The sequence below is a fragment of the Battus philenor genome, unplaced genomic scaffold (assembly GCF_028537555.1).
Source record: "Battus philenor isolate CCGP_79_NKW_IND1 unplaced genomic scaffold, ilBatPhil1.0.hap1 SCAF_21, whole genome shotgun sequence".
NCBI classification, from domain to species: domain Eukaryota; kingdom Metazoa; phylum Arthropoda; class Insecta; order Lepidoptera; family Papilionidae; genus Battus; species Battus philenor.
This window is the reverse complement of record NW_027181684.1, coordinates 3,526,649-3,550,657: the sequence shown is the minus strand read 5'-3', so window position 1 is coordinate 3,550,657 and position 24,009 is coordinate 3,526,649. Positions and strand designations below refer to the sequence as shown.

At 32.5% G+C, this 24,009-nt stretch overlaps 1 protein-coding gene across 1 annotated transcript in view; it reads left to right on the top strand.

Moving 5' to 3' along the window:
* Window positions 1–1,232: 1,232 nt before the first annotated feature.
* Window positions 1,233–24,009, top strand: part of DIP-gamma (Dpr-interacting protein gamma) — a 41,518-nt gene continuing 18,741 nt past the window's right edge. Inside the window, exons 1-3 of the mRNA XM_068766654.1 lie at window positions 1,233–1,305; window positions 7,326–7,453; window positions 19,953–20,160. Of these exons, the coding sequence (XP_068622755.1) occupies window positions 1,233–1,305; window positions 7,326–7,453; window positions 19,953–20,160 (409 nt within the window). The remainder of the gene's footprint in view (window positions 1,306–7,325; window positions 7,454–19,952; window positions 20,161–24,009) is intronic.

Here is a 24,009-nt window from a genome sequence, read left to right as displayed (position 1 = left end):
GTGAGAAATAAAATTAATGAATGTTTGTTTAAAAAGTCGTTGATTGAACGTAACTGATTTATATAATATAACAAATGTAAAATAATAACAATACAAATACCATTTGATGAAAAAGAAATTATGTAGTATGTGTCCGGAGCTTTGTTATCCATGTTTCTTTTCTATTATCTCGTGATGGATTAAAAGAAAGAAGATACACGATGTTGTTCTACGGAATTTAAAGAACTTGACATAGCAAGGAAACAATCTAACCCAGAGCGAAACTGTCCGTTTTTTAAAAGACACAAGAACGTTACATACTGCTCCTTTGTAAAGAAGTCTAAACACTCTTTGTTTTCAAAAATAGAACACAGTTGGAGGGAAACAAAACACATTCGTATTCATGCAATAGGCGCAAGGTTTAAACGTTTGAGCGGTAACCTTTTCATGCGACGAGTTATGTAGACGCTGTCTGCAACGTCTCTGTGTGCTACATCGCTACGAGCAGTCAGTGTGCTACGAGAAGCGCTACGAAACGGTCTCGCGTATCGTGTCGCGCGAAGCCACCAATCGTGAGTCGTGTCAAGACGGTGAATGAAACCATTTTAAATATTATCCTATTCTGTGGTCGGGCTTAATCTTCGATTTATTATACTAAGAAGTTATATCTCATATTTTAGAGTAATTTAAAATAATTTAATCTGAAATTACTATCCTTCGTAAAGTAAATTGACGTTGATAGTGCAAGAAAAGCATGTAACGTCTGTATATATTTTCTATTTAACTAATCTGAGGTACGTAATTTTTCAAAACTGTATTAAAAATTGAATATGAAATATCAACCAATTATATTTTTTTTTGTAATCATTTCTCTGAATTTTAGTTAATTCGGAGAAACTTCATTATTTAATCACATAAATGATAAAGAATTAGTTTTAACTTTTGTTATAGGATAAAAAATTGACAATTAAACTTTTTATTAATATGATGTACAAAGTTTATATTTGAATAAATTGTTGAGTTAATAAGAATAAAATGTCTGTTGATATTTAGCAATAAGGCAATGGATGTAATAAATGATTTATTCATATAATAACGCGAAATTTTCTTAAATATACGGTGACGTATTATAATATGTGTTTATGTAGTTGTAAAGCCCTTCGTCGTCATGTTGTTAGTGAAACGGTAAACTGATTGATGATGAAACAATGATGTGTTTTGAGTGACCGAATGTAAATACTAGTGTAATCGGAATGAGGACCGGGAAATCTTGTTTTTGGACAATGCTGCAAGCTCTGGCCTTCCTTCCTAGTATGGCTTTAAAAGGTAAGCTTTCTATATAAGATTAAACCTATATTTGTACCTAAGACAATGTCCCCGTGTGTTCATCAGTATGCTTCAATGCCATAAATTTGAGTTATAAAGGGCATGTACATGAATTTTAAATAATATTATAGATAGAAATCAGTTAATAAGCTTAGGTATAAAACGTTGGACAGAAAATACCAAAAATAAAATGTATATAACGAAAAGATCGGAATGAATAGATAATTAGCACTGTATAAATAGAAATAAATAATAAGTTACGTCGGAAAAAATGAAGCAGGAATCAATGTGCAAGCTTGCGTTGGTTTTGAAAAATAAAAGCTATATTAAAAAATTATTTACCCTTTACAAAGGTATCTGTCATTTGGCGGCAGAGGATTTCAGGTTCCCTTATAAAAAAATCTATGCATATGTTGATTTAATCTGTCTATAAAAAAATTAAACTAGACAGCTTTTCTGTCATCAACACTAGTGTTATTGTTATGTGAGTAATAAATAATGTAGTCTTGTATGTGGTACATAGGAGTAATTAACTTTATTAACATGTCATAAATGTTTTCAAATATAAATAATGCATAAAATTTTCCTGGTTCTGTTACAAAAAATTCATTTCATTTTTAAATTTATAAATCTTCGGAAGTGAATTTGTATTATTATGTTAGAAATATAAGACATTATACTATCAAATTTACGTGATAAGTTTTAGGTCAATTTCTACTAAGGTTTTTACTAACGATATTTATGATACGCTACTGACATAGAGATATACAACTGACAGTTCGATAGATAGAAGACTACATCATAAACTGAATTCCGATCGACTAACATTAGAAATGTAATTTCACGCATTCCTTGTATTTACCGTGAGAGTGCCGAGTCTATTGCATAGTAGGGTGAAGGTTGGGTACGGTGCTTGGGGCTGACTACACGTAGCAGTGGAATTCACCTTCACAGACCAAACTAAACCAAAACTGTAATTAACCTGCACTGATTTTATTACACTTGACAGATCAATTTTTTTTTTGAAAAGTTTATAGAGCAATTTTTGTGTTTTACCTCTCTTTCATACCTCTACTTCAAAAGCGTCATGCCTGCCGATGAACCGTCACTGCAAGGCACACAGGCTTTCCCGAAACTTCGCTACGATTACCAGACTTCTCTCGTGTTAATGCCGTCAAATACAAATTCAATAAAAATTAAATTCTAGCTATTTCATTCGCTTGGTCGTTTTACTAGTTCACTTTAGTTATTTATATCATTAGGTATATTTGTTTCCCAGGTAATATAAAATTCTATTAATACTACAAGTTGTACAGTTCGCGAGAATAAGATTAAATTCGGTATTGAAGACATAGGGGTTTTTTGACCTCCTTTATTGAAGGCCTCTCGTACTCCCCTAACGTGTGTAACGATAAGGATTTTTATTTACAATAAGTTTTTCACATACTTAATTTATTTCGTCTGTCATACTTCGCATGATTATTCATTCTCTTTACTGCCACACATCACAATATCTGCCACTCTTTATCATTTATTTCATTCCGTTCTTTCATCTTCTCTTATTTTTTACCTCAGTTTTTAATATTACAGCTATCCTAATTTATTTATTTTTTGGTTATTTCAATCTTTTATTTATTTTTACAATTATACTATTATTCTATTTTCTTAAACTAGTTACTGCTATATAATAATATTTGACTTATACTACCACTTAATTTATTTTATACTAGAGGTAGGCTAGGTCTTATTACTACTCACTGTTTTATTTATTACATATTAACAAAACTTACTTTACTTTAATAAAATTTCTCGTGATTGGTCGCAGCTTATTAGAGAGGAGATGGTTTCCCTATTTATGTTCGCACACAGTTCCATCTCACACTCATACCTCTGCCTTCCATACACGGGACAGCCAGCACGGGACAGCAGCTTATTGGTGTAAATTAAAAATATATATATTTATTAATTTAACACCGCATAACATACAAGATAGTCAAAGCTGTTCAAAAACAGTGGTAGCCGAGCGGTAAGGGACTGACACTTTATATCGTGGATTGCAGGTTCGACTTCCGGTATAAATTCTAACGTATAATTTACGCTTTGTGCATTAATTACATAGAAATGCCTTAGCTATAATGGAAATATAAAAATTTTTAAAAGAGTATGTATATATCTTATTCAATCAGTTACACATTTATAAATTTTGTATAGCAGAGAATGCTTTCCGGCATTTAGTATTCTATATATGTATATTCTCGTATTCACATTATGGAATGTCAATCTTATTAATTTTTCTGACTTGGTTTTTACAGGACATGCTTTATAACCGTTAAAAAATTCAAAAATGTAACATATATTTAGGAGCAAAGATATTTGTCGCGATAAAGATATGAGTTTAAAGATGTTTTGGTGATGTGGTCACAAAACATAATTTCGAAGAATTTTCTACCTTTTCACTCGTTATTTTTGTGCGATAAATGTGTAAGTTTGGCCATTTTATAATTTGGCATACGCACAACAACTTTAAAAAAATATTATTAATCATTAACTGATATTACAATTATGTTACGCAGATAAAAAAAAGTTCAAAATTATTTTGATAAAATTAAATATTTTCAACCGAATCTAGAAGATTTTTATCAACTTAGATTTCAGGTAAAATCGTAAAGTTACAAGCAACGAGTATAGTAAGCTCTAAGGACAAGTTCTATTTACATATTTTATCTTGTTAAATTTTCATACATATTTTTATTAAGGCATTAGATATATCATCTTTTATGTAGTTTTCATAAAATATCTACGGTTCTACAATAAATAATTTAGTTAAAAATAGTAGAAGCAATACTATAGTTAATAACTCCAGAATTCGAATAATATCAATCGTGCCGAAAAGAAGTACCATAGAATGATTGGTGTGCAAGCTTGAAATACGTGAATGTATTTCCTATTTTCAGAAAAAAACCTTTAACAGCTTACAATTACTTACAATAATTCTGCTACGATCAATCAGAAACAAGAAATTTTTTTTTATTTTGGAATACGACAGCCCTTCAACTTCTGACTGCACAAAATCTACAGATATTAAAAAAATAAATCATATTAATGCGTCCTAATCCGAATCCTAATACAAGCTATAAACTAGTCACTCTAAAAATATGTTACTAGTATAATTTTTTTATTTTGGAATGCGACATGCCTATAACTTCCGACAATACAAAGTTTACAGGAACAGATAACAATACTAAATTTAAATATGTAGTAATCCGCTTTTTGTAAACGCTTTTTCTTACTTTATTAATATTTTTTTTTTTTATAATTCACGAATTTTTTTGGATAGGTTGTACCATACATTAATTGACAGCAAATGAGCTATACATATATATATATATATATATATATATATATATATATATATATATATACCTCTATAAACTTTACCTTTACATCTATAACCAACCATCCTGTGTATGAATTTTGTCTCTAAATTCACTGCGAGCTTTACAAACGCCGCTTGTGGAAACTTTGAAGGAAATATTTGACGACAAGGTCACCGCCACACCTACATTCATAAATTGGTCATGCGACTGATACCTCTCTATTATTTATACACACAGGTGATATTGAAAGCTTTAAAATATCAACGATATAAATATTAAGTTAAAAATAGTTCATTGGTTTTCAAAACAGTCACCTTCCAACAGCCTCAGTTTCTTTGGTATTTTAAAAACGAATCATACAATGTTTTTCTTTAATTTTTAGGAATAAAACTCATTTGATCCAAGGTTGATACTCTCAAAATAAACCTGACAATTCAGGTCATTTGTCTGGGAGCACTGACGCTTTGCTCAGACTAAGAATAACGAAATTAGCTTGTAGGTAGCTCTTTAATTGCTGGTTGCATTCTAAAAGGGCGTCATGGCGCCGAAAAACGAAGCTGGAAGTAGACCAATCCTGCTCGCAGACGGTCGTGACAAGGTTTTGGGTACCGGGCGCTTCTTCTCTCCGACCGTTTAGTCCGGGTTCACTAAAATAGGGCTAAGGTACTCCCTACCTATCGTAGCAGGTGACTTAAATGGCACGGGGTTCACGGGCGTTTAGAGTACAGAGCCTTAATCGTCCACTCTTTGCGAATCCGAGAAGAGCAGCAACGCCAAGTGGTTTCGTATTGCTGTGGTACAGCGAGGATGCTGAAGGATGCATAGCTTGCTACCAGGATGTGTCATAGCTCGGTAATGAGAGGCAGTTCCCTGTTCGGTAGATTCAGCGACACCTCCACAAGGACCAAAGACGACCACCGTGTCGGTATCAGTGTGTCCACATAATTTTGTCCTTACCCCTGAGAACTCCGATACCAATACAAAAAGAAGCTCTCTATCAGGCTCTGTCTGTCTGTCTGTTCGATGTTGGTTTCAGTATTTGTTATCAAAAGTCTTTCGCCTTGGAGATCATCGCTGAAATTAGTACGACTACATTTGAACAATTAAACCAGTTGTATATATATATATATATATATATATATATATACATATATATATATATATATATTTATGTATGTATTATACATAAGCTCCAGGTGGAGACTCATCAGTACAAGCTGACAAGTTTGTTGTGACTTCATTATTAAAACCGTTTCAAAAATCATAAAAATCTCGTAACGATAATTTGTAAAAATTAATGACCAAATGATGTAATATATTATAAATAAGAGGATTAATAGCGTTCTATTTTCGAATTTAAAATTATTTATTTTCATGTAAAATATCTATCTGTACATCTATTTTTGAAACGCCCAGTTCTAAAAATCTTAATTCCTATATGTTGCTGGCAGGTTCTTCCACTCAAATATTTATATGATACATTCAAATGTAGTACATTAATTTTAAAAATCAAAAATTCATGCTTGATTTAAATCATGTTACCGTATACGCATATCACACATATAAACCTTAATGAGTGTTATAAAATACACCAAAAATTTACCTGAAATTTAAAAGTATTTGGTAAATCCTCGTAAAAATCCGTATTTTTCATTCGCCACGTGGAAAATTGCAAAATAAATTTCAACTCAAATGCAGACCTTTTAACGTGGTATAAATATTCTACATTACCATTCGGTGACAGGTGCGAACTGCCTCCATCGCTCTTACACCACCTTACACTGTAAGGTTTTATATTCCTTTATTACTACTTCTAGAATACTGTAATGGTTGTGTGTGAATTGTACATCGTAATTCTTGTTACGTACTTATCGAATTGTTATACATTAAGATTATAAAAAACAACATTTGTAAATCTATTTACAATACTTATAATATAGTAATAATACTTTTTAAATAAAACATTTTTGATCTGAATTTTCTGGGTAAAGATTTCACACACACACACACGCGCGCGCGCACACGCACGCACACATGCACACACACGCACGCGCGCACACACACACACACACACACACACACACACACACATATATATATATATATATATATATATATATATATATATATACTTATATTTTTTATATTATTTTAATTATATATGTAATAAGGTACTAAATATTCTATATAAATCCTATTCATGATACTATTACGCGTGAATTTTTGTCATTTTATTTGTAATATATCATTGCCATTGTTTCAGCAGTTAAACGTCCTTTGTGGACAGACGTCCCGGGCTGCGCTTAGAACGTTAAGGCCCCGTCGGTCACTATTTCTGCGCTCTATATAGCCTGCCATTTGCCACTTCTACGTTGTTTTATTCACATAACATCATAATTACAATAAAACATTTTTACTGGTGTACAGTGTTCTAATTACAGACGATTAAACTAATATAGATGATAATAATGTCAAAAATAAAACATTACATTATACCTAATCCAAAAAAAGGTATATATAGTTATTTCAAAATAAAAAAATTGTTCATGAATAAATAGGGCCTATTTAATAATTAATCTGTAATTGTATGTAACAGATAATATAACTCATTTGAATTTAATTTAACTAAGACATTGTTTTCAGATTCACAAACGACGACGAAGAAAATTGCAGAAGAACCCGAGTTTGAAAGACCCATCGGCAATCACACATTCTTTCTCGGACGAGAAGCGGTGATTGGATGCGCTGTCTCCAATCTGGGGAAACACAAAGTGAGATTTTTATTTTCATTTATTACACATTTTCATCATTTTAGCTGACGTCCACTTAGGTCCCCGATAGATTTTCAATATAACAGTTTTGATGCATGAAATGTCCGATAACTATAACAAGGTTGTATATCCGGTTTGCGCTATAGATGTCCTTCATTGCACTCATCGGTGCGTAGCCTCCAATCCAAAAACCTTAAGGCCTCGGCGGCCCTCTGTTCTGCGCTATATAGTCTGCTCACTGCTATTTAAACTTACCAATCCGCTTGAATTTATCGGTTACCATCATTCGTCTACATATCTCCCCATTTCCGATTCCATCTCATAAATAAATTCCGAGCATAAACCTTACTATGGCTCATTGATCCGCTGTGAGCTTACCATTGCAATGTCACGTTTTATTGACCACGTTATATTATGTGAGAGACAATCGATTAATATTGAAAATCATATGACTGTGATAATCTTTCGTTGCTAATGATGTCCAGTATATAAATGTTCCACAAAGTTGATCATAACATTATTCATCTTCTTCTCTTTCTTCTTGTGGCGGTACAACTCTTTATTGACTTCCTCTACGATCCTCTTTCATCTCGCTCTATTCTTCGCCGTTCTTTGCCAATATCTCTTCCTTTTGACACTCTTGATATCTTCCTCTACACATTCCTACCATTTCTTTCTGGGTTTTCTTCGGGGACTTTTTTGTTGAGGGGTCAATTTGGAGATAGTATTAATAGCTCGGGTGTTGATTATTCTTTTCAATAGGTCTGCCCATCTGAACTTTTGTGATTTGCAGAAACTTTTGCCATTTTAATTTGCATAGTAATTTACCGAACACGTGAAAAATCCTAAACAATATTGCAAAGAATTTTCGACCAGCGTGAAATCTATATCAATTTATTTTATTACAAGTTTTCCGAAAAAGATGTAAGGTCGATAATAAAAATCTTATCATCACAATCATCATTTTAGAAGTACGTGATGATGACATGCAAAGTAAGTCTCAAGGTAAGGTCTTATTAAATATGTGTTAAATAACTATATGTAACTAAAGTGTAAGAATCCACAATAAAAAATCATATTGTCGGTAAATAAATGGTCTCTTGATATTAAATGTCGTTTCTGTTTTCAAATTAGTAACAGTGTTTAAATTTAAGCAGCGTGGTTGTAGTTGTTTGCATATATTATGTAAATATTACATTAATCCTGTATCACCGGCTAGCAAGGCATACCACAAAGTGAAACTTTTGAGTTAATAATATATCTCATGTCACAAAGTGTGGACCAAAGACTTGTTCAACCGTGTTTTGTTTCAAAATTCTTTGTGTATCCTCTCATTAATATTGCCATATCACTATCGCAAGACTCATCCTTGTATGTTATTTTATGATAACATATTCTCATTTTGGGATATTAATAACTTTGTGTAATCTATTGAAGATCGTCTCACTAGTGAGCAATGAGGAAAGTTGTCAAACCTATTGAAACATCCGTGAAGCACTTCGACAAGAACCATGAAATAAAGGATATACTTGAAGTAATTTTAGTAAACAAAAAAAAAGTGATCATAAACTGTAATAATTTTAGAATTCGTTTAAAATTAACTCTGACATATATAATAATAATATGAATATTATAGTAATACAAATAAATGTAAAATAAAAAACAAAAATAAAAGTAAATGTAAAGGTGGGATCCTGCAGAGAAGGCATTGGATATAAGGCGCTATACGAAAGAAAAGGTAAGACAATAAATGAAAGACATTTTGAAGGGAAAAAAGAGATATGCATGGAAGATATTAAAAAGGATGAGAAAAGATTATTAATTGTATGAATATTCCCTGTTTTGCCATGTTAAAGGAGAACAGGAGATCCTCGAAAGGGGGCCAAAAAAGTTCTTTTAGATAATCTCAAATAACAATATAAAAGGTTGTCAAATATCTCCCTTCCGCCTTTTTGTCTTTTGGATTTCGCGGCTATGTACAAAGCGCTACAGAGCTCGTATCTGGCAATACTATACATAATTTGAAAGGTCTTGACATAACCTACAAAACGACGCTATGCATGATTAGTTTGGATATTGCGTTCAACAGTTATAGACGTGTAAACATGGAGTTCACTAACGCCGAAATTCGCGCTATTTTAAAGTTTTCCTTCGTTAAAGGCAAATCCGCTAGAGAAACGTTCCGTGGGATTAATGGTGTTTTGGGGGATGGTACTCTATCACTCGAACCGCGGAGGAATGGTTTCGACGATTCTAGACTAGACTAGTGTACACTTGTGGAAGTATACTTGTGGATTATGGATCCACGGAACCTGATATGAAGCTTCTGACTCCTTTAATAAATAAAACTTTAATTTTTTTTATATATAGTTGTAATGGAATAGGCATGTCCTTCATCTCAGCTGATGGAAAGTGTGAAGATGAAGACGAAGGCGGTACACGCCCATCCAAAAGTAACCCCAACTCTACTCTAAAATGTTCCAGAGTTTGTCTCATCAAGAATAATAGACCTAGGCAGATCGCTCCAAATTTTTGTGACTCTTACCAAAAACGAGCTTTCAAGCCGTTTATTTCGACGTTTGGGTATTTCAACAATGTATGAATGAAACTTTTGCCTGCACCTAGTAGTCCGATAAAGGAATGGAGATGGCTCAATATGGCTCTTATCGACTCAATAAGAAAGGTACATTTTGAATGAAATGCTGAATTTGTACTTTAAAGCCACAAATACATCAAGTATGTACGAATTTTCTGCTCATGCATTATTGATCACCGATGGCTTTAAAATTCGGATTCGTCTATCGCAACTGAATTTGATTTAACATTTTAGACAAGATGTTTCCGGATATCGGATTGCGGAATATATTACCAATAATATGTTAACATATGAACTGTATGTCATTTAAAAATCTAAAGGCTTTGCGTAACTGCATTTTTTATTGAGGATAAGGCCTTCGCAAATACTTAAGCTCGTTTCAAACTTACGCAAATGAAAAAAAACGTTAATTTATGTTAGCACAGTTTTATGGTTCTATTTTAAGTCATTGCGACCTTAGAGGTAAATATTATGTTGTAACTAACTGATATAGGGGGACCGGAAAGTAATATCACTTTCATAAGTATTTATTTGTAATCAGAAACATATTCATCTTCGTTATTAACAACCTTTTGCCATTTAATACACAAATGTTCAATACTGGAGCGGTAAAAATCAAATGTTTTTTTCTGTATATATATATATTTTATATATATATATACATATATATATATATATATATATATATATATATATATATATATATATAAATTTATACATATAAACAGTACAATTTAGAAGTTTAACTCAATTATACATAAATTGATAAATTATTTTATTTGAAGTCGCTGCCCAGGCACTACAGCCACTTGAATGTCTTGAAGTTTAGAACCATAAGCCTGGCCAAGTTATACATAGTGGAAGCCTTGAAATTATAATAATGATGGCGATATTAAAAGATATAGGAGATATGCTATTGTTTAAGCTAACAGATGTCCAGAAATGTAGGGAAGTTATCAATTGTTATTTAGGGGTCGTTAAGAAAGGCAGCTTTGTACCGGACTGTGCTAAATAGCCAGTCTAACTAAACCTCGCGTACCGCAAACATTACTTAATTTTAAATACCACGCATCACATTATTTGTGGTATTTTTTGTAAAACTGCTACATTATACACAATTCCTTTGCATTGTTATTCTAATGTTTTATTTAGTAAATGGAACCGAACAAGGAAAGCACTCAAATATAATATATCTCTTTCTACGCCTCATAATTGTAGAAATACGTTTACCAACATGTTACGCGCACGATAGTAATTTCTATTACCGTGCTATTACGCCGTAACTCGTATAAACTATGGGTTAATAGCTTAAATGGAAGCTTTAGCTATTAAGTATAACAAACTAATTATTCTGTTCAATGTAAACATCAATTTCTTGGACAACGCATTTAGTGAACAGTGATTTGTATGTCATATAAATCGTTTAACGTTTACGAATCGAATACGAATCTAATCGATATCTGTATAATACAGATTATATTATAAATTTGGTAGGGCATTAAATAAAATTTATCGAATGTATATACCAGCACAGGAAAGAATAAATTAAAGCAATATATACATGATTATCTTACATCAGTACTCGTATTTTTGTCATCATTTCAACTGTAAATTGTTAGTAAACAACTTACAGTTGAAATGATGACGTTAACACAACATCTCCTGTATTTACCACTGACCGAAAAGCGTAGCGTAGGCTTTCAACTCAAAAGCTGTCTACTATCCGGTCTTATAGTCTATGTACAGCAGTATACATCTTACGACTGAATTGACCATGATGCATACTTCGAGATGTAACTTCTCAACCTTTCATATTTATAAAAGGTTGAGAAGTTACACTGACTAGGAGAAACCTGTGTGGCAGTGGCCGAACACAGTTTTCTCCTAGAGGCTTATAATGTTGTTAAAATCTTACATCTAAAGCCTTCCGCGACCTAAACTAGATCATCTGCCCAACTTATAGGCGGACGTTCTGCGTTTCGCTTACGGGTCTGTGATCTTTACTCCAAAACTCCAAGGCCTGAGCTCTGCTACTTCAACCTACCAGCTTCCATGGTTTTAATCTGTTGCTTTCATTCATCTACGGACCCTCTCATTGTCTATAATTTTTTTTATTTTATGTTATTTATTTTTGTTTATTGAGGAAACTTAAAAACTAGTTACATTATATAACGCGACTTTTATAACAAGTGGTCATGACAAGTTTCCGTATTTAGCACGATTTAGATTGTGTGGACTTATAAAAAGAACAAAATCCTTTACCGAAGAAAGTTATTCAACAATCTTTCTATCTTATATATATATATATATATATATATGTAAGATAGAAAGCTTGTTGATATATATTTTATATATGTAAATATAATTTATATATATTACGTATATATATATATATATATATATATATATATATATATATATTTATTTATATATACACACATAAATATATATAATGAAAAAATCGTTAAAATTCTAAGTCTTCGACTAATTCATTCAACCTACGTGGATCACGCAATAAAAATTAGTTATTTTAATAGTTAGTACGACCATTAGGAACAGAGAGTGCCTTAGGATTCCTCTGTGGAATATATATGTTTATTTATTTATTTTCATTTGAGACCTCTGTATTTTTAGCTGTTTTTTCAAGTGCCCTATCCGTTAGAGGATATTTTAAAATGTAAGCATTACGTCTAAACTATAACATAATAAAAATAAATAATATTAGTGTGTTTGTTATAAATTTATATTATGTTATATATAAATGCGAAAAATGATATAGTGGACTTACTAACATCATTGTAACGTTGCAAAATTTGACAAATTTATCTCGGCTTAAACATTATGGTCAGTGAACGATGGACCTTGAAACTTTAGTACTCAACTTGATCAACAGCCCGGCGAAGTTGCCGTGACGTCCCAAACTTTGTCCAGAGGGTATTAACACAGAATTAATAGAGGTTCATTAACTATATTACCACCATTATAAGTAAAGGAAGCCTCTTGTTTACCCGCATTTAGAAATTTGCATTACACCTACATTTACACAGACGCCTATTAATTTCTTCGCAGATTAATTGTCATATGAATATACTTAATTAAAACTTAAAATAACACTTAACCTACGGTACAGGATCTCACTTGCCTTCCTCACTAGCAAACTAACAATAGCTCTACTAGCCATGTAGAGAGCTATACTGATTATTTATTTTCAAAATCTTATTAGGAATAAGCAGATCCATGACTTGCCAACCGAGTGGTATATTGACATATCGCGAAGAACATATATCTACTGGGACCCTAAGGTTTTATATTGGATATCACGGACCGGAAAGCGTTGCGTAGGCTTTCAAATCAAAAGCTTTCTACTGTCCGGTCTTATAGTTTATGTACAGCAGTATACATCTTACGAATGTATTGACCATGATGCATACTTCGAGATGTAACTTCTCAACCTTTTATAAATTCATATTAGGGGTGCCAGGTCCATCGCGTTGTAGGAAGAGTAACCAGGTACTAGGGGCTGCGGATCCGCGAAGTACGTATAAAAAGGCCTTGTAACGCTTTGGAATTCTTCTCCCTATTTAGAGAAATTTTAAACAACTTTACCGATGTTTCTTAAGAAGCCGGTTCTAGAGTTAGACTAATGTTTGCTCTTAACAGGCGTAAATTCTTCATGTTATAGATTTTGAACCATTCAATCTACGCGTTATATAAAACACAGGAAAAAAAATTGCATGCCCTTGTTACAAATTATTCGATTAGCGTTTCCCACTAACCTTTTAGTAAACAACAATAATGTTAATGATATTGAATAAAATCAAACACAAACACTAAGCAACTTCACACAACACATCCGTACGCATTAAATTATGAATATTACAATAATAATAATTATTTTAAATATTATTATAATAAACAATATTTTTATCGCAAATGTAGTTTGTGATATTAAAATAACCGTTTTACTACATATTTACGAATATATTATACGATACATAAACAAACATTTTTTTTTAATTTTTGTGTGTCTGTTTGTTTCGGCTAATGTCTCAAACGGATTTCGACGAGAATTATACTTATACTGCAGATAACTGATGTAATAAGGAGTAACTTGGGTTACTTTTTAAAAAATTGTTACACTAAAAAAACTAAATAAACCATAACTTTGTTAAATTACATTCAAAATAATGGGCACAACTAATACCATATAGTTAAATATATATTCAGCTACTCCGTTCCATTAGTATACCATAACAGTCACGGCGACGGCGCTTATGCTCTGTTTTCCTTGGCATCAACTTTGCTGAACTTTCCTTAGGTGAGGTACAGAAGTTTTGTGAAAAACTAACGGCGGTAGTATAACTGTCAACAACACATACACATGTATGTATGTGTATATATATATATATATATATATATATATATATATATAAAAAAAACAAAACGCAATACCTATCATTCTTGATTGATCTTAGGCAATAACTCTTTCTTGGACAACAGGTCCCCCATACCATCATCTTTTTCCATATATCATCGCCATTTATCCTTTACATCAGAATAAATAAAAGTCGAAAACAAAACTCAATTTGGAAAATAAATCGTCCACTGAGGTCGTATTATGTTAAAATTGCAAAACACATTTATAGGAGTGCAACAAATGTCATTTCTCACGAATGCATATCAATAAAAGCTGTGATGGTGTATCGATTCTTTTACCGATGTTCAATTTAACGGATGACCTTATTTTATTAGTGTTATACGATTGTGATATCTATTCCCAAAATTATAAGTTTCAAAATCCCACAGAAGACTTACTATCTAATGTTTATAATATTAATTGAGACCCAAAATCATCCCTCTAGTTCTGGCAGCCTCTATTTGTAACTAAACAGTCGGAGTATAATGTCAATGTCAAATAAACTGGCATTCTTCATCTTCTTTTTAGCTTATGGACGCCCACTACAAGATCTCCCGCCTCCCCCAAAGATGATCGACTCAACCACTTCCCGTGATCTTTACTATATCCTCGGTCTACCTTGTGGGGGGTAACCAAGCTGTTTCTACCGGCTCGTGGTCACCATTCGAGAACCTTTCAGCCCCAACGGCCATCAGTTGTACGAGCGATATGCCCCACCACATTTCAGACGAGCAATTCTTCGAGCTATCTTAGTATATTTGCAGATCTTCTCATTTCTTATTCGATCACGCGGCCAAACTCCCAGTGACGGTTTCCTCTATAAAGCTGTAAGCAAAACTATCCCCGCAAACGTAAGACCGTGCTTCGCATGCAAACCCGTGTGGCATTCACAGTCTGCATGTCATACAAAACAGGTTCATACACAGAGCGACGTACCCATGATATTCGCATAATGAACCTGCACGTAGCCTCATTCCACAACCGTTTAAGAACCAACCGGCCTTGTCTACTACACCTGGTAACTTTATATAGAAGCGTCGCTAAAATCACTTTGGCCACATCTTGCAGCGTTAACAGTTAAGTTAACCAATAACCGACTAAGTTTAGACTAAGCTCTATCCAGCGTCCATGAGTTGGAATGACAAACAGGTAATATCGACGAGTCACAGCTCAAACTTAGGTGAGTGAACCTTTCAGCCTAATTATTCTTAGCGTCCGCCGATTCAAATAAAGTTCCTAAAAACTGTAGTATGTACTTGCCCTATCCGAGGCTCTCTAGGGAGGCCTCGAGCTTCACTACTTTAACAGTGGTTATAAGCAAAACTTGCACTGCCAGGCTAAGCTGCAGCTTGCCTCCTCGAACCTGCGAAACCTGTAAATATCTCTTGGGCAGCAATGTTAGCCAGGACAAAAAAATATATATTTCCTTCACTTATTTCATGTTGTTTCGAATGAAATTTGATATATGTAATATGTAACTTTATAACACTTATCTATCTATTTATTTATTTGGTGCTCTTGACTGTACTTTTTTATGTTATAAAAAATTATTACATTTTCTCAAGGAAAAAAAATTCAACAACAAGGAAATTTCATAAAGACATTAAAGGAACATACACAGTCGAAAGCCAGCTGCTTAATAAAATGCAGTTCGCTGCAAGAGAATAATTGCGCCGGTATTCCGCAGAATCCCAAATTTCAAATAGTGACTTAAATAAATTTTGTGTATAGTGCCCAAATATTTCAATAGATGGCGTAAGATCGAACAATACATGTTTGTGTTGGAAAGTACAGTATGTTACTAAAATTACAATCAGAGGCAAAATCTACATTGATCTCATAGGTTCATTTAAATAATGCAATAACCATAATTGGATTCATAGACGATTTAAATAATTTTAATTGAAAACAACTTAATGTCAACAGTTAAAATATCAATTAATAAACAGAGCCGGCAAATCTGTAATAAATAATATTAAAAATATAATTACGTAATTAAACCTTTTTTATATTTCCTCTTTGTACAACTATTCATATAATAGTTTATCTGCTTATTTAAAACCATTGCTTTTTTATTTTATTAATAACTTGTACCGTAGTATTCCCAATTCAAATTGAAAATATCATTGTTTACACAAATAATTTACTTTTTAATTACTAATTTATTTTGTTCATAACATTTACCATCAACATCGCCTAGTAGCCTTAACAGGTTTTCTGTTTGATAAAGACCTCCCCGGTAGATTTCCAATAAGACCAGTTACGACCATCTTAATTTAAATATATTTAATGTTATTTAACTAACTTACTTAGCTCAGTCTTGAAAATTGAATTATAGGGCGTTTTAAAATTCATATCGTGGACAGAGAAGCAAATCTAACTTGAAACAAATTATGTTTAAACCTCCCCATTAATATTATGACTTTCTTTTTTTTTCTTCTCTTCTGCAAAGCGTTCTGCTATAGTATAACTTCCCCACTGCATTACAGAGTCAGCAAACCGGTATATATTTAAAAAAAGGTTTAAGACCTATTGGCGAATTTATCGACATAACTATTCAATAACAAAACATACATACCAGTCTCTCTCTCTCTCTCTATACACTTTCTCACACTCTCTATATATACATACACATATATATGTTGTATATTCATAAAATATTTGGACCACATCCCATTTATTATATATGCACCATATTAGGTTGACTGGTAGAGAATGCCTAAAGGCATTAAATTCCCGCCTTTACAAACAAAAATAGTAAAAGGAATGAATAAATAAATAAGATTTTTCTAGAACTTTCCCTAATATCTTACAATTTCAAGGTCACAAGTTCGCTGATTACAAGGTTCTGCTTACTCTTATTAACTTAAGCACGTAACCTCCTGAATAGATACTAAAACTTTTATTTTCAGATATAAAGAATGGTATGTCTCAATTCAATGTAGTAGTCGCCTTCGCTTCAGCTGATAAACGGCCCTTACTAGACATATGCCTACCCCTAAAATATCTGTAGAAGATAAACCATAATTGTCACGCTTGGTACTCGCATTTCGGTGAAGTATTCTTAATTTTAAATTACAAACTGCCTCTCTGTTTTCTAAATACTTCTTTTTTAATTACTCTCCACATATTAATTCCTATATATATTTAACTTAGTTATATTTTCTTAATATATATATATATATATATATATATATATTAAGAAAATATAACTAAGTTAAATTTTAATAGAATTTTTCATAGTTAAATAATGTCTCGACAACAATTCAACAAATATACGCCACTACGAAGTAAAGTCGTGTTAAGATAAAAAACCGCGAAGGACTGATAACATTTTTAGTTCAACATTTATGAATAAGAACAAGAAACTAGTATGAACAATGGTTACTAATCGAAAAAGGTGAACAAAAGAAATCATAGCGTAAAAGAAAAACAAAAGGGGACAGAACAACGGTGAAATGTGCGAGCCTACCTTACACCGGCGCGCAGATTAACTGCTACATTTTAAGTAATTACCTGCGGAATACACAACTGCATTAATAGCACCCTTATTTCTGTAAATATACTTATATCCCTCTAAATATAACTTGGTTTATTCGATCTATTTTTCATTTATTCTAGTACAAGCAAAAAGAAAAATTTGACGAAAAAATTATTAAACTTGAAATTGCGTACCACTCAATAGAATCAATACATAATTTGATATTTTATGACGTAAATCTTTGATCATAAAAGTGATTGTGAAATTTGGTAAGATGTAACATAGCTGTATATCTACACTTTATCTTTGTGACAATATTAAAGAGAATATTCTAACCATCCATAGAACTTATTGCAACTTTTTAACAATGAAAACTGCCTTGTAACTTGAAGTTGACTAACTATTATAATTTGTCATCTTGATACTTGAAATGTTACTTCATACAAATCGTATTGTTTTATTAAAAACGACCAAAGTCGTTTTAAACGTGAGCATCTGAACAAAAACAACTTCACAAAATTAACTAAATATTACGTGCGAGTGTTTTTTTGAGGTCTCTCTTTTGGGTGTAAACTATTTTATCAGATTTTATTTTGTTTTTTATTTTGTTTTTTATTTTTGGTTCCTTTTTCCTCAAAAATTCTTTCTCTTTCTTCACAAAACCTTTAATGGAATCAGGCTTTATTTTGCGAAAGTCCATCCTAAGTAAGAAAAGGACCAATATTTAGCCACTTCCGCACATGCAGTGGTAATCGTGCAACAAAGTGCACCAACCGCCAGCCCGTTGATAAATGCGCATGTGGCAAACAATGCGAATTAACGGAAATCGTTTCCACTTGCATCATATACAAATTATATGTTTAAATAAAATACAAAATCATTAAAATATATATAATCAGAATATTAACGGCGTTCATCTAATTACCTACTTACTTTGTTGTTATTAATGTCGTATTTAATACCCGCACGATGTCTATCTATTTTGATAGCCTGTAATGAGGAAAAATAGCCTTCGTCCGCACTGTTGGGAGCCATAAGTACCCAACGGGTGTTTGGTTGGTATATTTATGCTATTAAATAAGATTATTTCAAGCAGTTATAAACGGTGAGGGGGAAACGAAACACGTAAGTTGTTGCAACATGATTTAACATCTATTATACAATATATAATTATATAAATATACCACGATTCGGTATATGCGGGGGCAGACTCCACGGTACTACTAGGTGATTCGATGACATAATAAAAGTCGCTAGAAGTTGCTGGATGCGCATAGTATAAAATTGATCATAGTAACGGTCTTTACGGAAGATGTAAGTCTTGCATTGGGCGTTTATTCGTTAAAATGAACTAATGAACACTATCACAATATATTCTTTTTTTTTAAAAAAATACCAATTTTAACTACTAGGAACTATAGACAACGAGGAGAGTCGCGGTACCTCTTAGAGTACTGCGGAAGGGTTATAGAAGAGATCATTAAAAGGAACGAATAGAAAACTAGTTAAGATAAATACTTAAATCTGTGATAAATGTTAAGTAAATAATAAAGTCAACATAAAATTTTAAACCAACTTAAATGTAAGAATAAATAAACAAATAAAAATATAGCAAAACAGAGCAAAATATAAACCTGTATTATTCTAGTGGAAAGGTGACGAAAGTGAGGTGCTGAATGAAAGGATTAGGAAAATGTGAAAGGAATGAATGAATTTGTGAAGAATAAACGGTGAATGAATAAATGACATTGAGTAGGAAAAATAATGAGAAAGCGTATAATAAAATCTGTGTCAAAAACTATTACGATTTAACTGTTCAATGTTAGCTCAAGAATGTGCCGTAGCTATGATTAACAATAGTAATTAATAATAATAATTTTATAATTAAACTTTTTGACGCTGTATGGCGGCCACCTTTAACCGTTTCTACTGAAAATCTATAAATATAACCTGTGTTCAGCAAAGAACGTCTTATATAAATTATAGCTTGATATGTTTTTCACAGGTGGGATGGCTTCGTGCAGAGGACCAGACCGTGCTGACGATGCATGACCGAGCAGTTCTGGGTCCGAGGTACACTGTCAATCTGGACGCGCCGCAGACCTGGCAGCTGCGTATTCGACCGCTCCGAGCTGAAGACCGCGGCTGCTATATGTGCCAGATAAACACACAGCCGACGATGATCTGGCAGATTGGATGTATAGATGTTTTCGGTAATTTTTATTATATTTAATTTTATATTTAAACTACTAATTTACTCGTTAGCCAAAAGCCTACAAATTTTTCTGAGTGGATTGAGACAAAGTGTAAAAATTTTTTTGTACAGCATTTTCATCTTACATTTAATTCGATCGGTCATATTTAGATCCGAGCTGGTAAAAAAAACATTATATACCTTAGCAATCTGACCTCACAGAGGTTGAAAACTTTAAAAGGCTCAAATCTCAGCAGCTATTTGTGTAAAGACTCTTACAATAACCATGATCCATCACTCAGAACCTAAAAAAATGTTGATTGCCTTTTTTGTTTTACGTATTAAATTACGAATGTTATAGCACAACACTCGTGCCTGGTCATTGGGCCTGGAAGGTTCTCAAGTCCACTAAGTGGACCGACCCGTTGGGTGTAGAGACGACAAGTTCATTCATTGTGGCAATTTTCTATGTCTTACAGTGAACGTGTTATATAATGAATATTTAATTATTTATTTCACGAAATAAACACAACATGACGTAGTCTTTGCGGCGGATTAGAGATAATCCACCACATTTAAATATAGAACACATATTAAATCAAAAATAAATCAACTTTGAAAATTCATCTAATTTATCCTAAATAAATAAATAAACAACTATAATATTATTCAAGTAAGCAAATGGCGGGGGTTGTCCTACCACTTAGTGGAATGACGATATAGTTAAGATCACGTGAAATCATCGTGGCAATTTTTGGAGAAGGTCCATGTCTTGCAGTGGGCGTCCGTCGGCTCAAAAAAGAAGGAATTATCATTTATGACTTGATGTATTAAATATATATATCGCCATTGTTATCAGCAACACATCGAGCGTAAGAACAAGAACACACTGACTGGCATTGATTTACTTACTTCTTACTTAACTAAGTTTCTTACTTAGTAGTGAGTTAGTTCAATTTTTAAATAATAACTGTATATGTACAACGTGGTTCAGTAAAAATAGGAGTAAAAAAAAAAACGAATACAAAACAAAAGAAGGTTCAACGCCATTATTTCAACCGTAGAACGTCCTTAGCTGTACAAGGCCTCTATTGTATTTCCAATAAGACCAGCTGCAAAAAAAAAAATTACCTCAATATCTTGGTCGCTTCTTTGAAAGTCAATACTTGATTTTGACACTCATTTATTTATATGCCTTTCTAACCTTCCCCAGACGTCTTGGAGCGTAGCCACAGTAGTGTCGTTAAAATTTCACATCGTTATTCACGTTCTTGGTAGTTCTGTCAAATGTATTGTTCTTAAAACTCAGTAGGGTGACAATACTAAAATGTATTTTAGGACTGTCTTGTGAACAAACATAGTCCTCATGATAGCTGAACATAGGGCTTTTCCCGTAGACTTACAATAAGACCGGTTGGTAACGATCTGTATCCAGCTTCTTCCTACTATTTTAATAAGATTCTACTACAAGACCGCAGCGGGTATTTGTTCTGTGCGTTATGTCGCCTACCTACTGCTATTTAAGCTTGCGAATCCACGGTCTATGTCGTTTAGATAAATCTCCAGCATAGCCCTCTCCATGTTTGCTGAGGATGTGTTAAGTACTATTAAAAAAATAAGCATAAGTAGTTTATAAGTTCATGCTTAGTTTAATAGTGTTGTATCATATATTTCAAAAACTATATGTCGTAAAATTAACACTTGTCGTATGACATTTAATTTTGAAAATAGAAAAAAGAAAATTTTGTAGTTCACACACGGAAGATGAAATAAACCAAATGTTTGATTATTGATTTAAAAAAAGAACAGTTATCTTAGTATCTATAGAAACGAAATGAAAAGGGGAACGGTCGAAATTCCGCTCCCTGAAAATGGATTGAAAAAGGCGCGTATCTTTGCGCTGCACTCTCATATATTTCCAATACAATCGGCGCACCTATTTCCATAGCAGTCGGCAGTCAGCTTCTAGGCCAGGTGAGACAAGGCTGATCGATCGACCCGACCGGCGGAACGGTTCAACTTTAAACTGTTTGATATCCGTTTCCGCGGTTTTTAAATCGCGTCATTTTATATTTAGATTTATCGACTTTACTTCAACGGCTTTTTATTTACAAAACAAATACTGACTCTTTTTTAGTGCTAAACCGATTGCATATAATAAAAAATGAATGTTTGTCTAGATGTCCTGTATGGTATCGTAAACTATACATTTGATTAAGTGATGATCTTTTGCAAAGTTGTTGTTGACATATTTTTGATAGATGGTGTCAGTTATACCAATGATTTTCATATATTGCCGTAACAGTTAATGCCGAAATTAAAATGAAAACAGCGTACGAATGATGACGTTTCAAGTTGTGGGTGACATATGAATTTATTTAAATTGTGAAATTTATGTCGGGTTCATCTAATTTAAACAAAAAAAGTACGTAGGTGAATACTTTTTTGTGAAAATTCTCGCAGGCAAATGTACAGCAAGCCTCTATAAAATGGTGCTTTAATTATAATAATATATTTATAATAAATTTATATACTAATAAGCGATGTTAGGCTCCTTGTATGGAAAAAAGAAAAGAAAGTAATAAAAGAATCCCCCGATGGCACACACACACACATATATATTTTTAGAATAATTTACACTTGAACACTTGTGACGTCACGGGAAGAATACTAGAATATTCCATAAGCCTGAAACAAGAATCAGGTTGAGCTCCACTATAATAGCGTCCTTTCACTTGGAGTCACAAGATAAACACGATCTGATCTAACAGGAACCCACAACAATCTCAGGCCTTTTATGCAATCGTACACAACTTTGTTTTTTCATTATATTTGATTTAAACTACCTATTCTAATAAGTTAAACACAATTTGTACAAAACGTTACATGGAATTATATCGCCAGATATATACTTGATTGTACTGTTGAATGTTTCGTTTGTAAAAAAAGTTTTTACTGCGATTTTTTATTCAAACAAAATCAAAAACTTTTCTACAATATTTTTACCAGTAACTTCGTAATGGGCGTGTGTTTGTGACTCCAAATCCTGCATAGTTACAAATTTTAGTAACAAGAACGCTTTATTATATAACGGAAAAACATTTTGCAAAGAGAGACTAAAAATTGTCAGTAATGTTCAATCAAATTTAGTTTGTTTAGTTTGGTAGTCACTTACATAGACATATTACTAGGGTATGTTTTCCAGATGTGGACACTGGAGCGTGTAATAAGGGATGAGAATAAACCAATCAATTATGTAGGTCAATTAGTCAATCTGTGCATTTTTAGTCGATATTGCATTCGTCGAAAAGTACTTTATAAATTAAATATACCAATTACATCTAAGGTAAAATTTTCCATACCATAATACTACGATATATTATTAACTGCCAGGTATAAATACATTATTTTTAGTTTTTGTATTTTTGGTCCACATCTCGATATATAAACTTATCTTAACTATATTCTTCTTCTTCTTCTTCTTAACCTAATTTAATAACTTAACCTAATTTTTGTTAAAATCTTAACTATTCTTGAGACATATGTACAGAGTGCGTTATTAAAAAACTGATTCATTATAAATTTTAGAAAGGGACAGAGAACCAGAGAATGCATTAATTTTGATCTTTTGATATGATTAAAAATAATTTAAAATATCATACATGAGGTGAATGAACTGTTAACAATGTATTTTGTTTTCACTTGTTGTTTCAGCTCGTATTGCTCACTGTAAGATATAGGCCTTCCCATGAGTTATCTATGGGGGATGTTATGATGGATGGCAGGCATGTTGGTTATCGCGGTATGGTATTATGGTACGCAGATGGTGCTGCTGTCTGTCCTCTTGAAACTTATTTTTGTGCAGTGA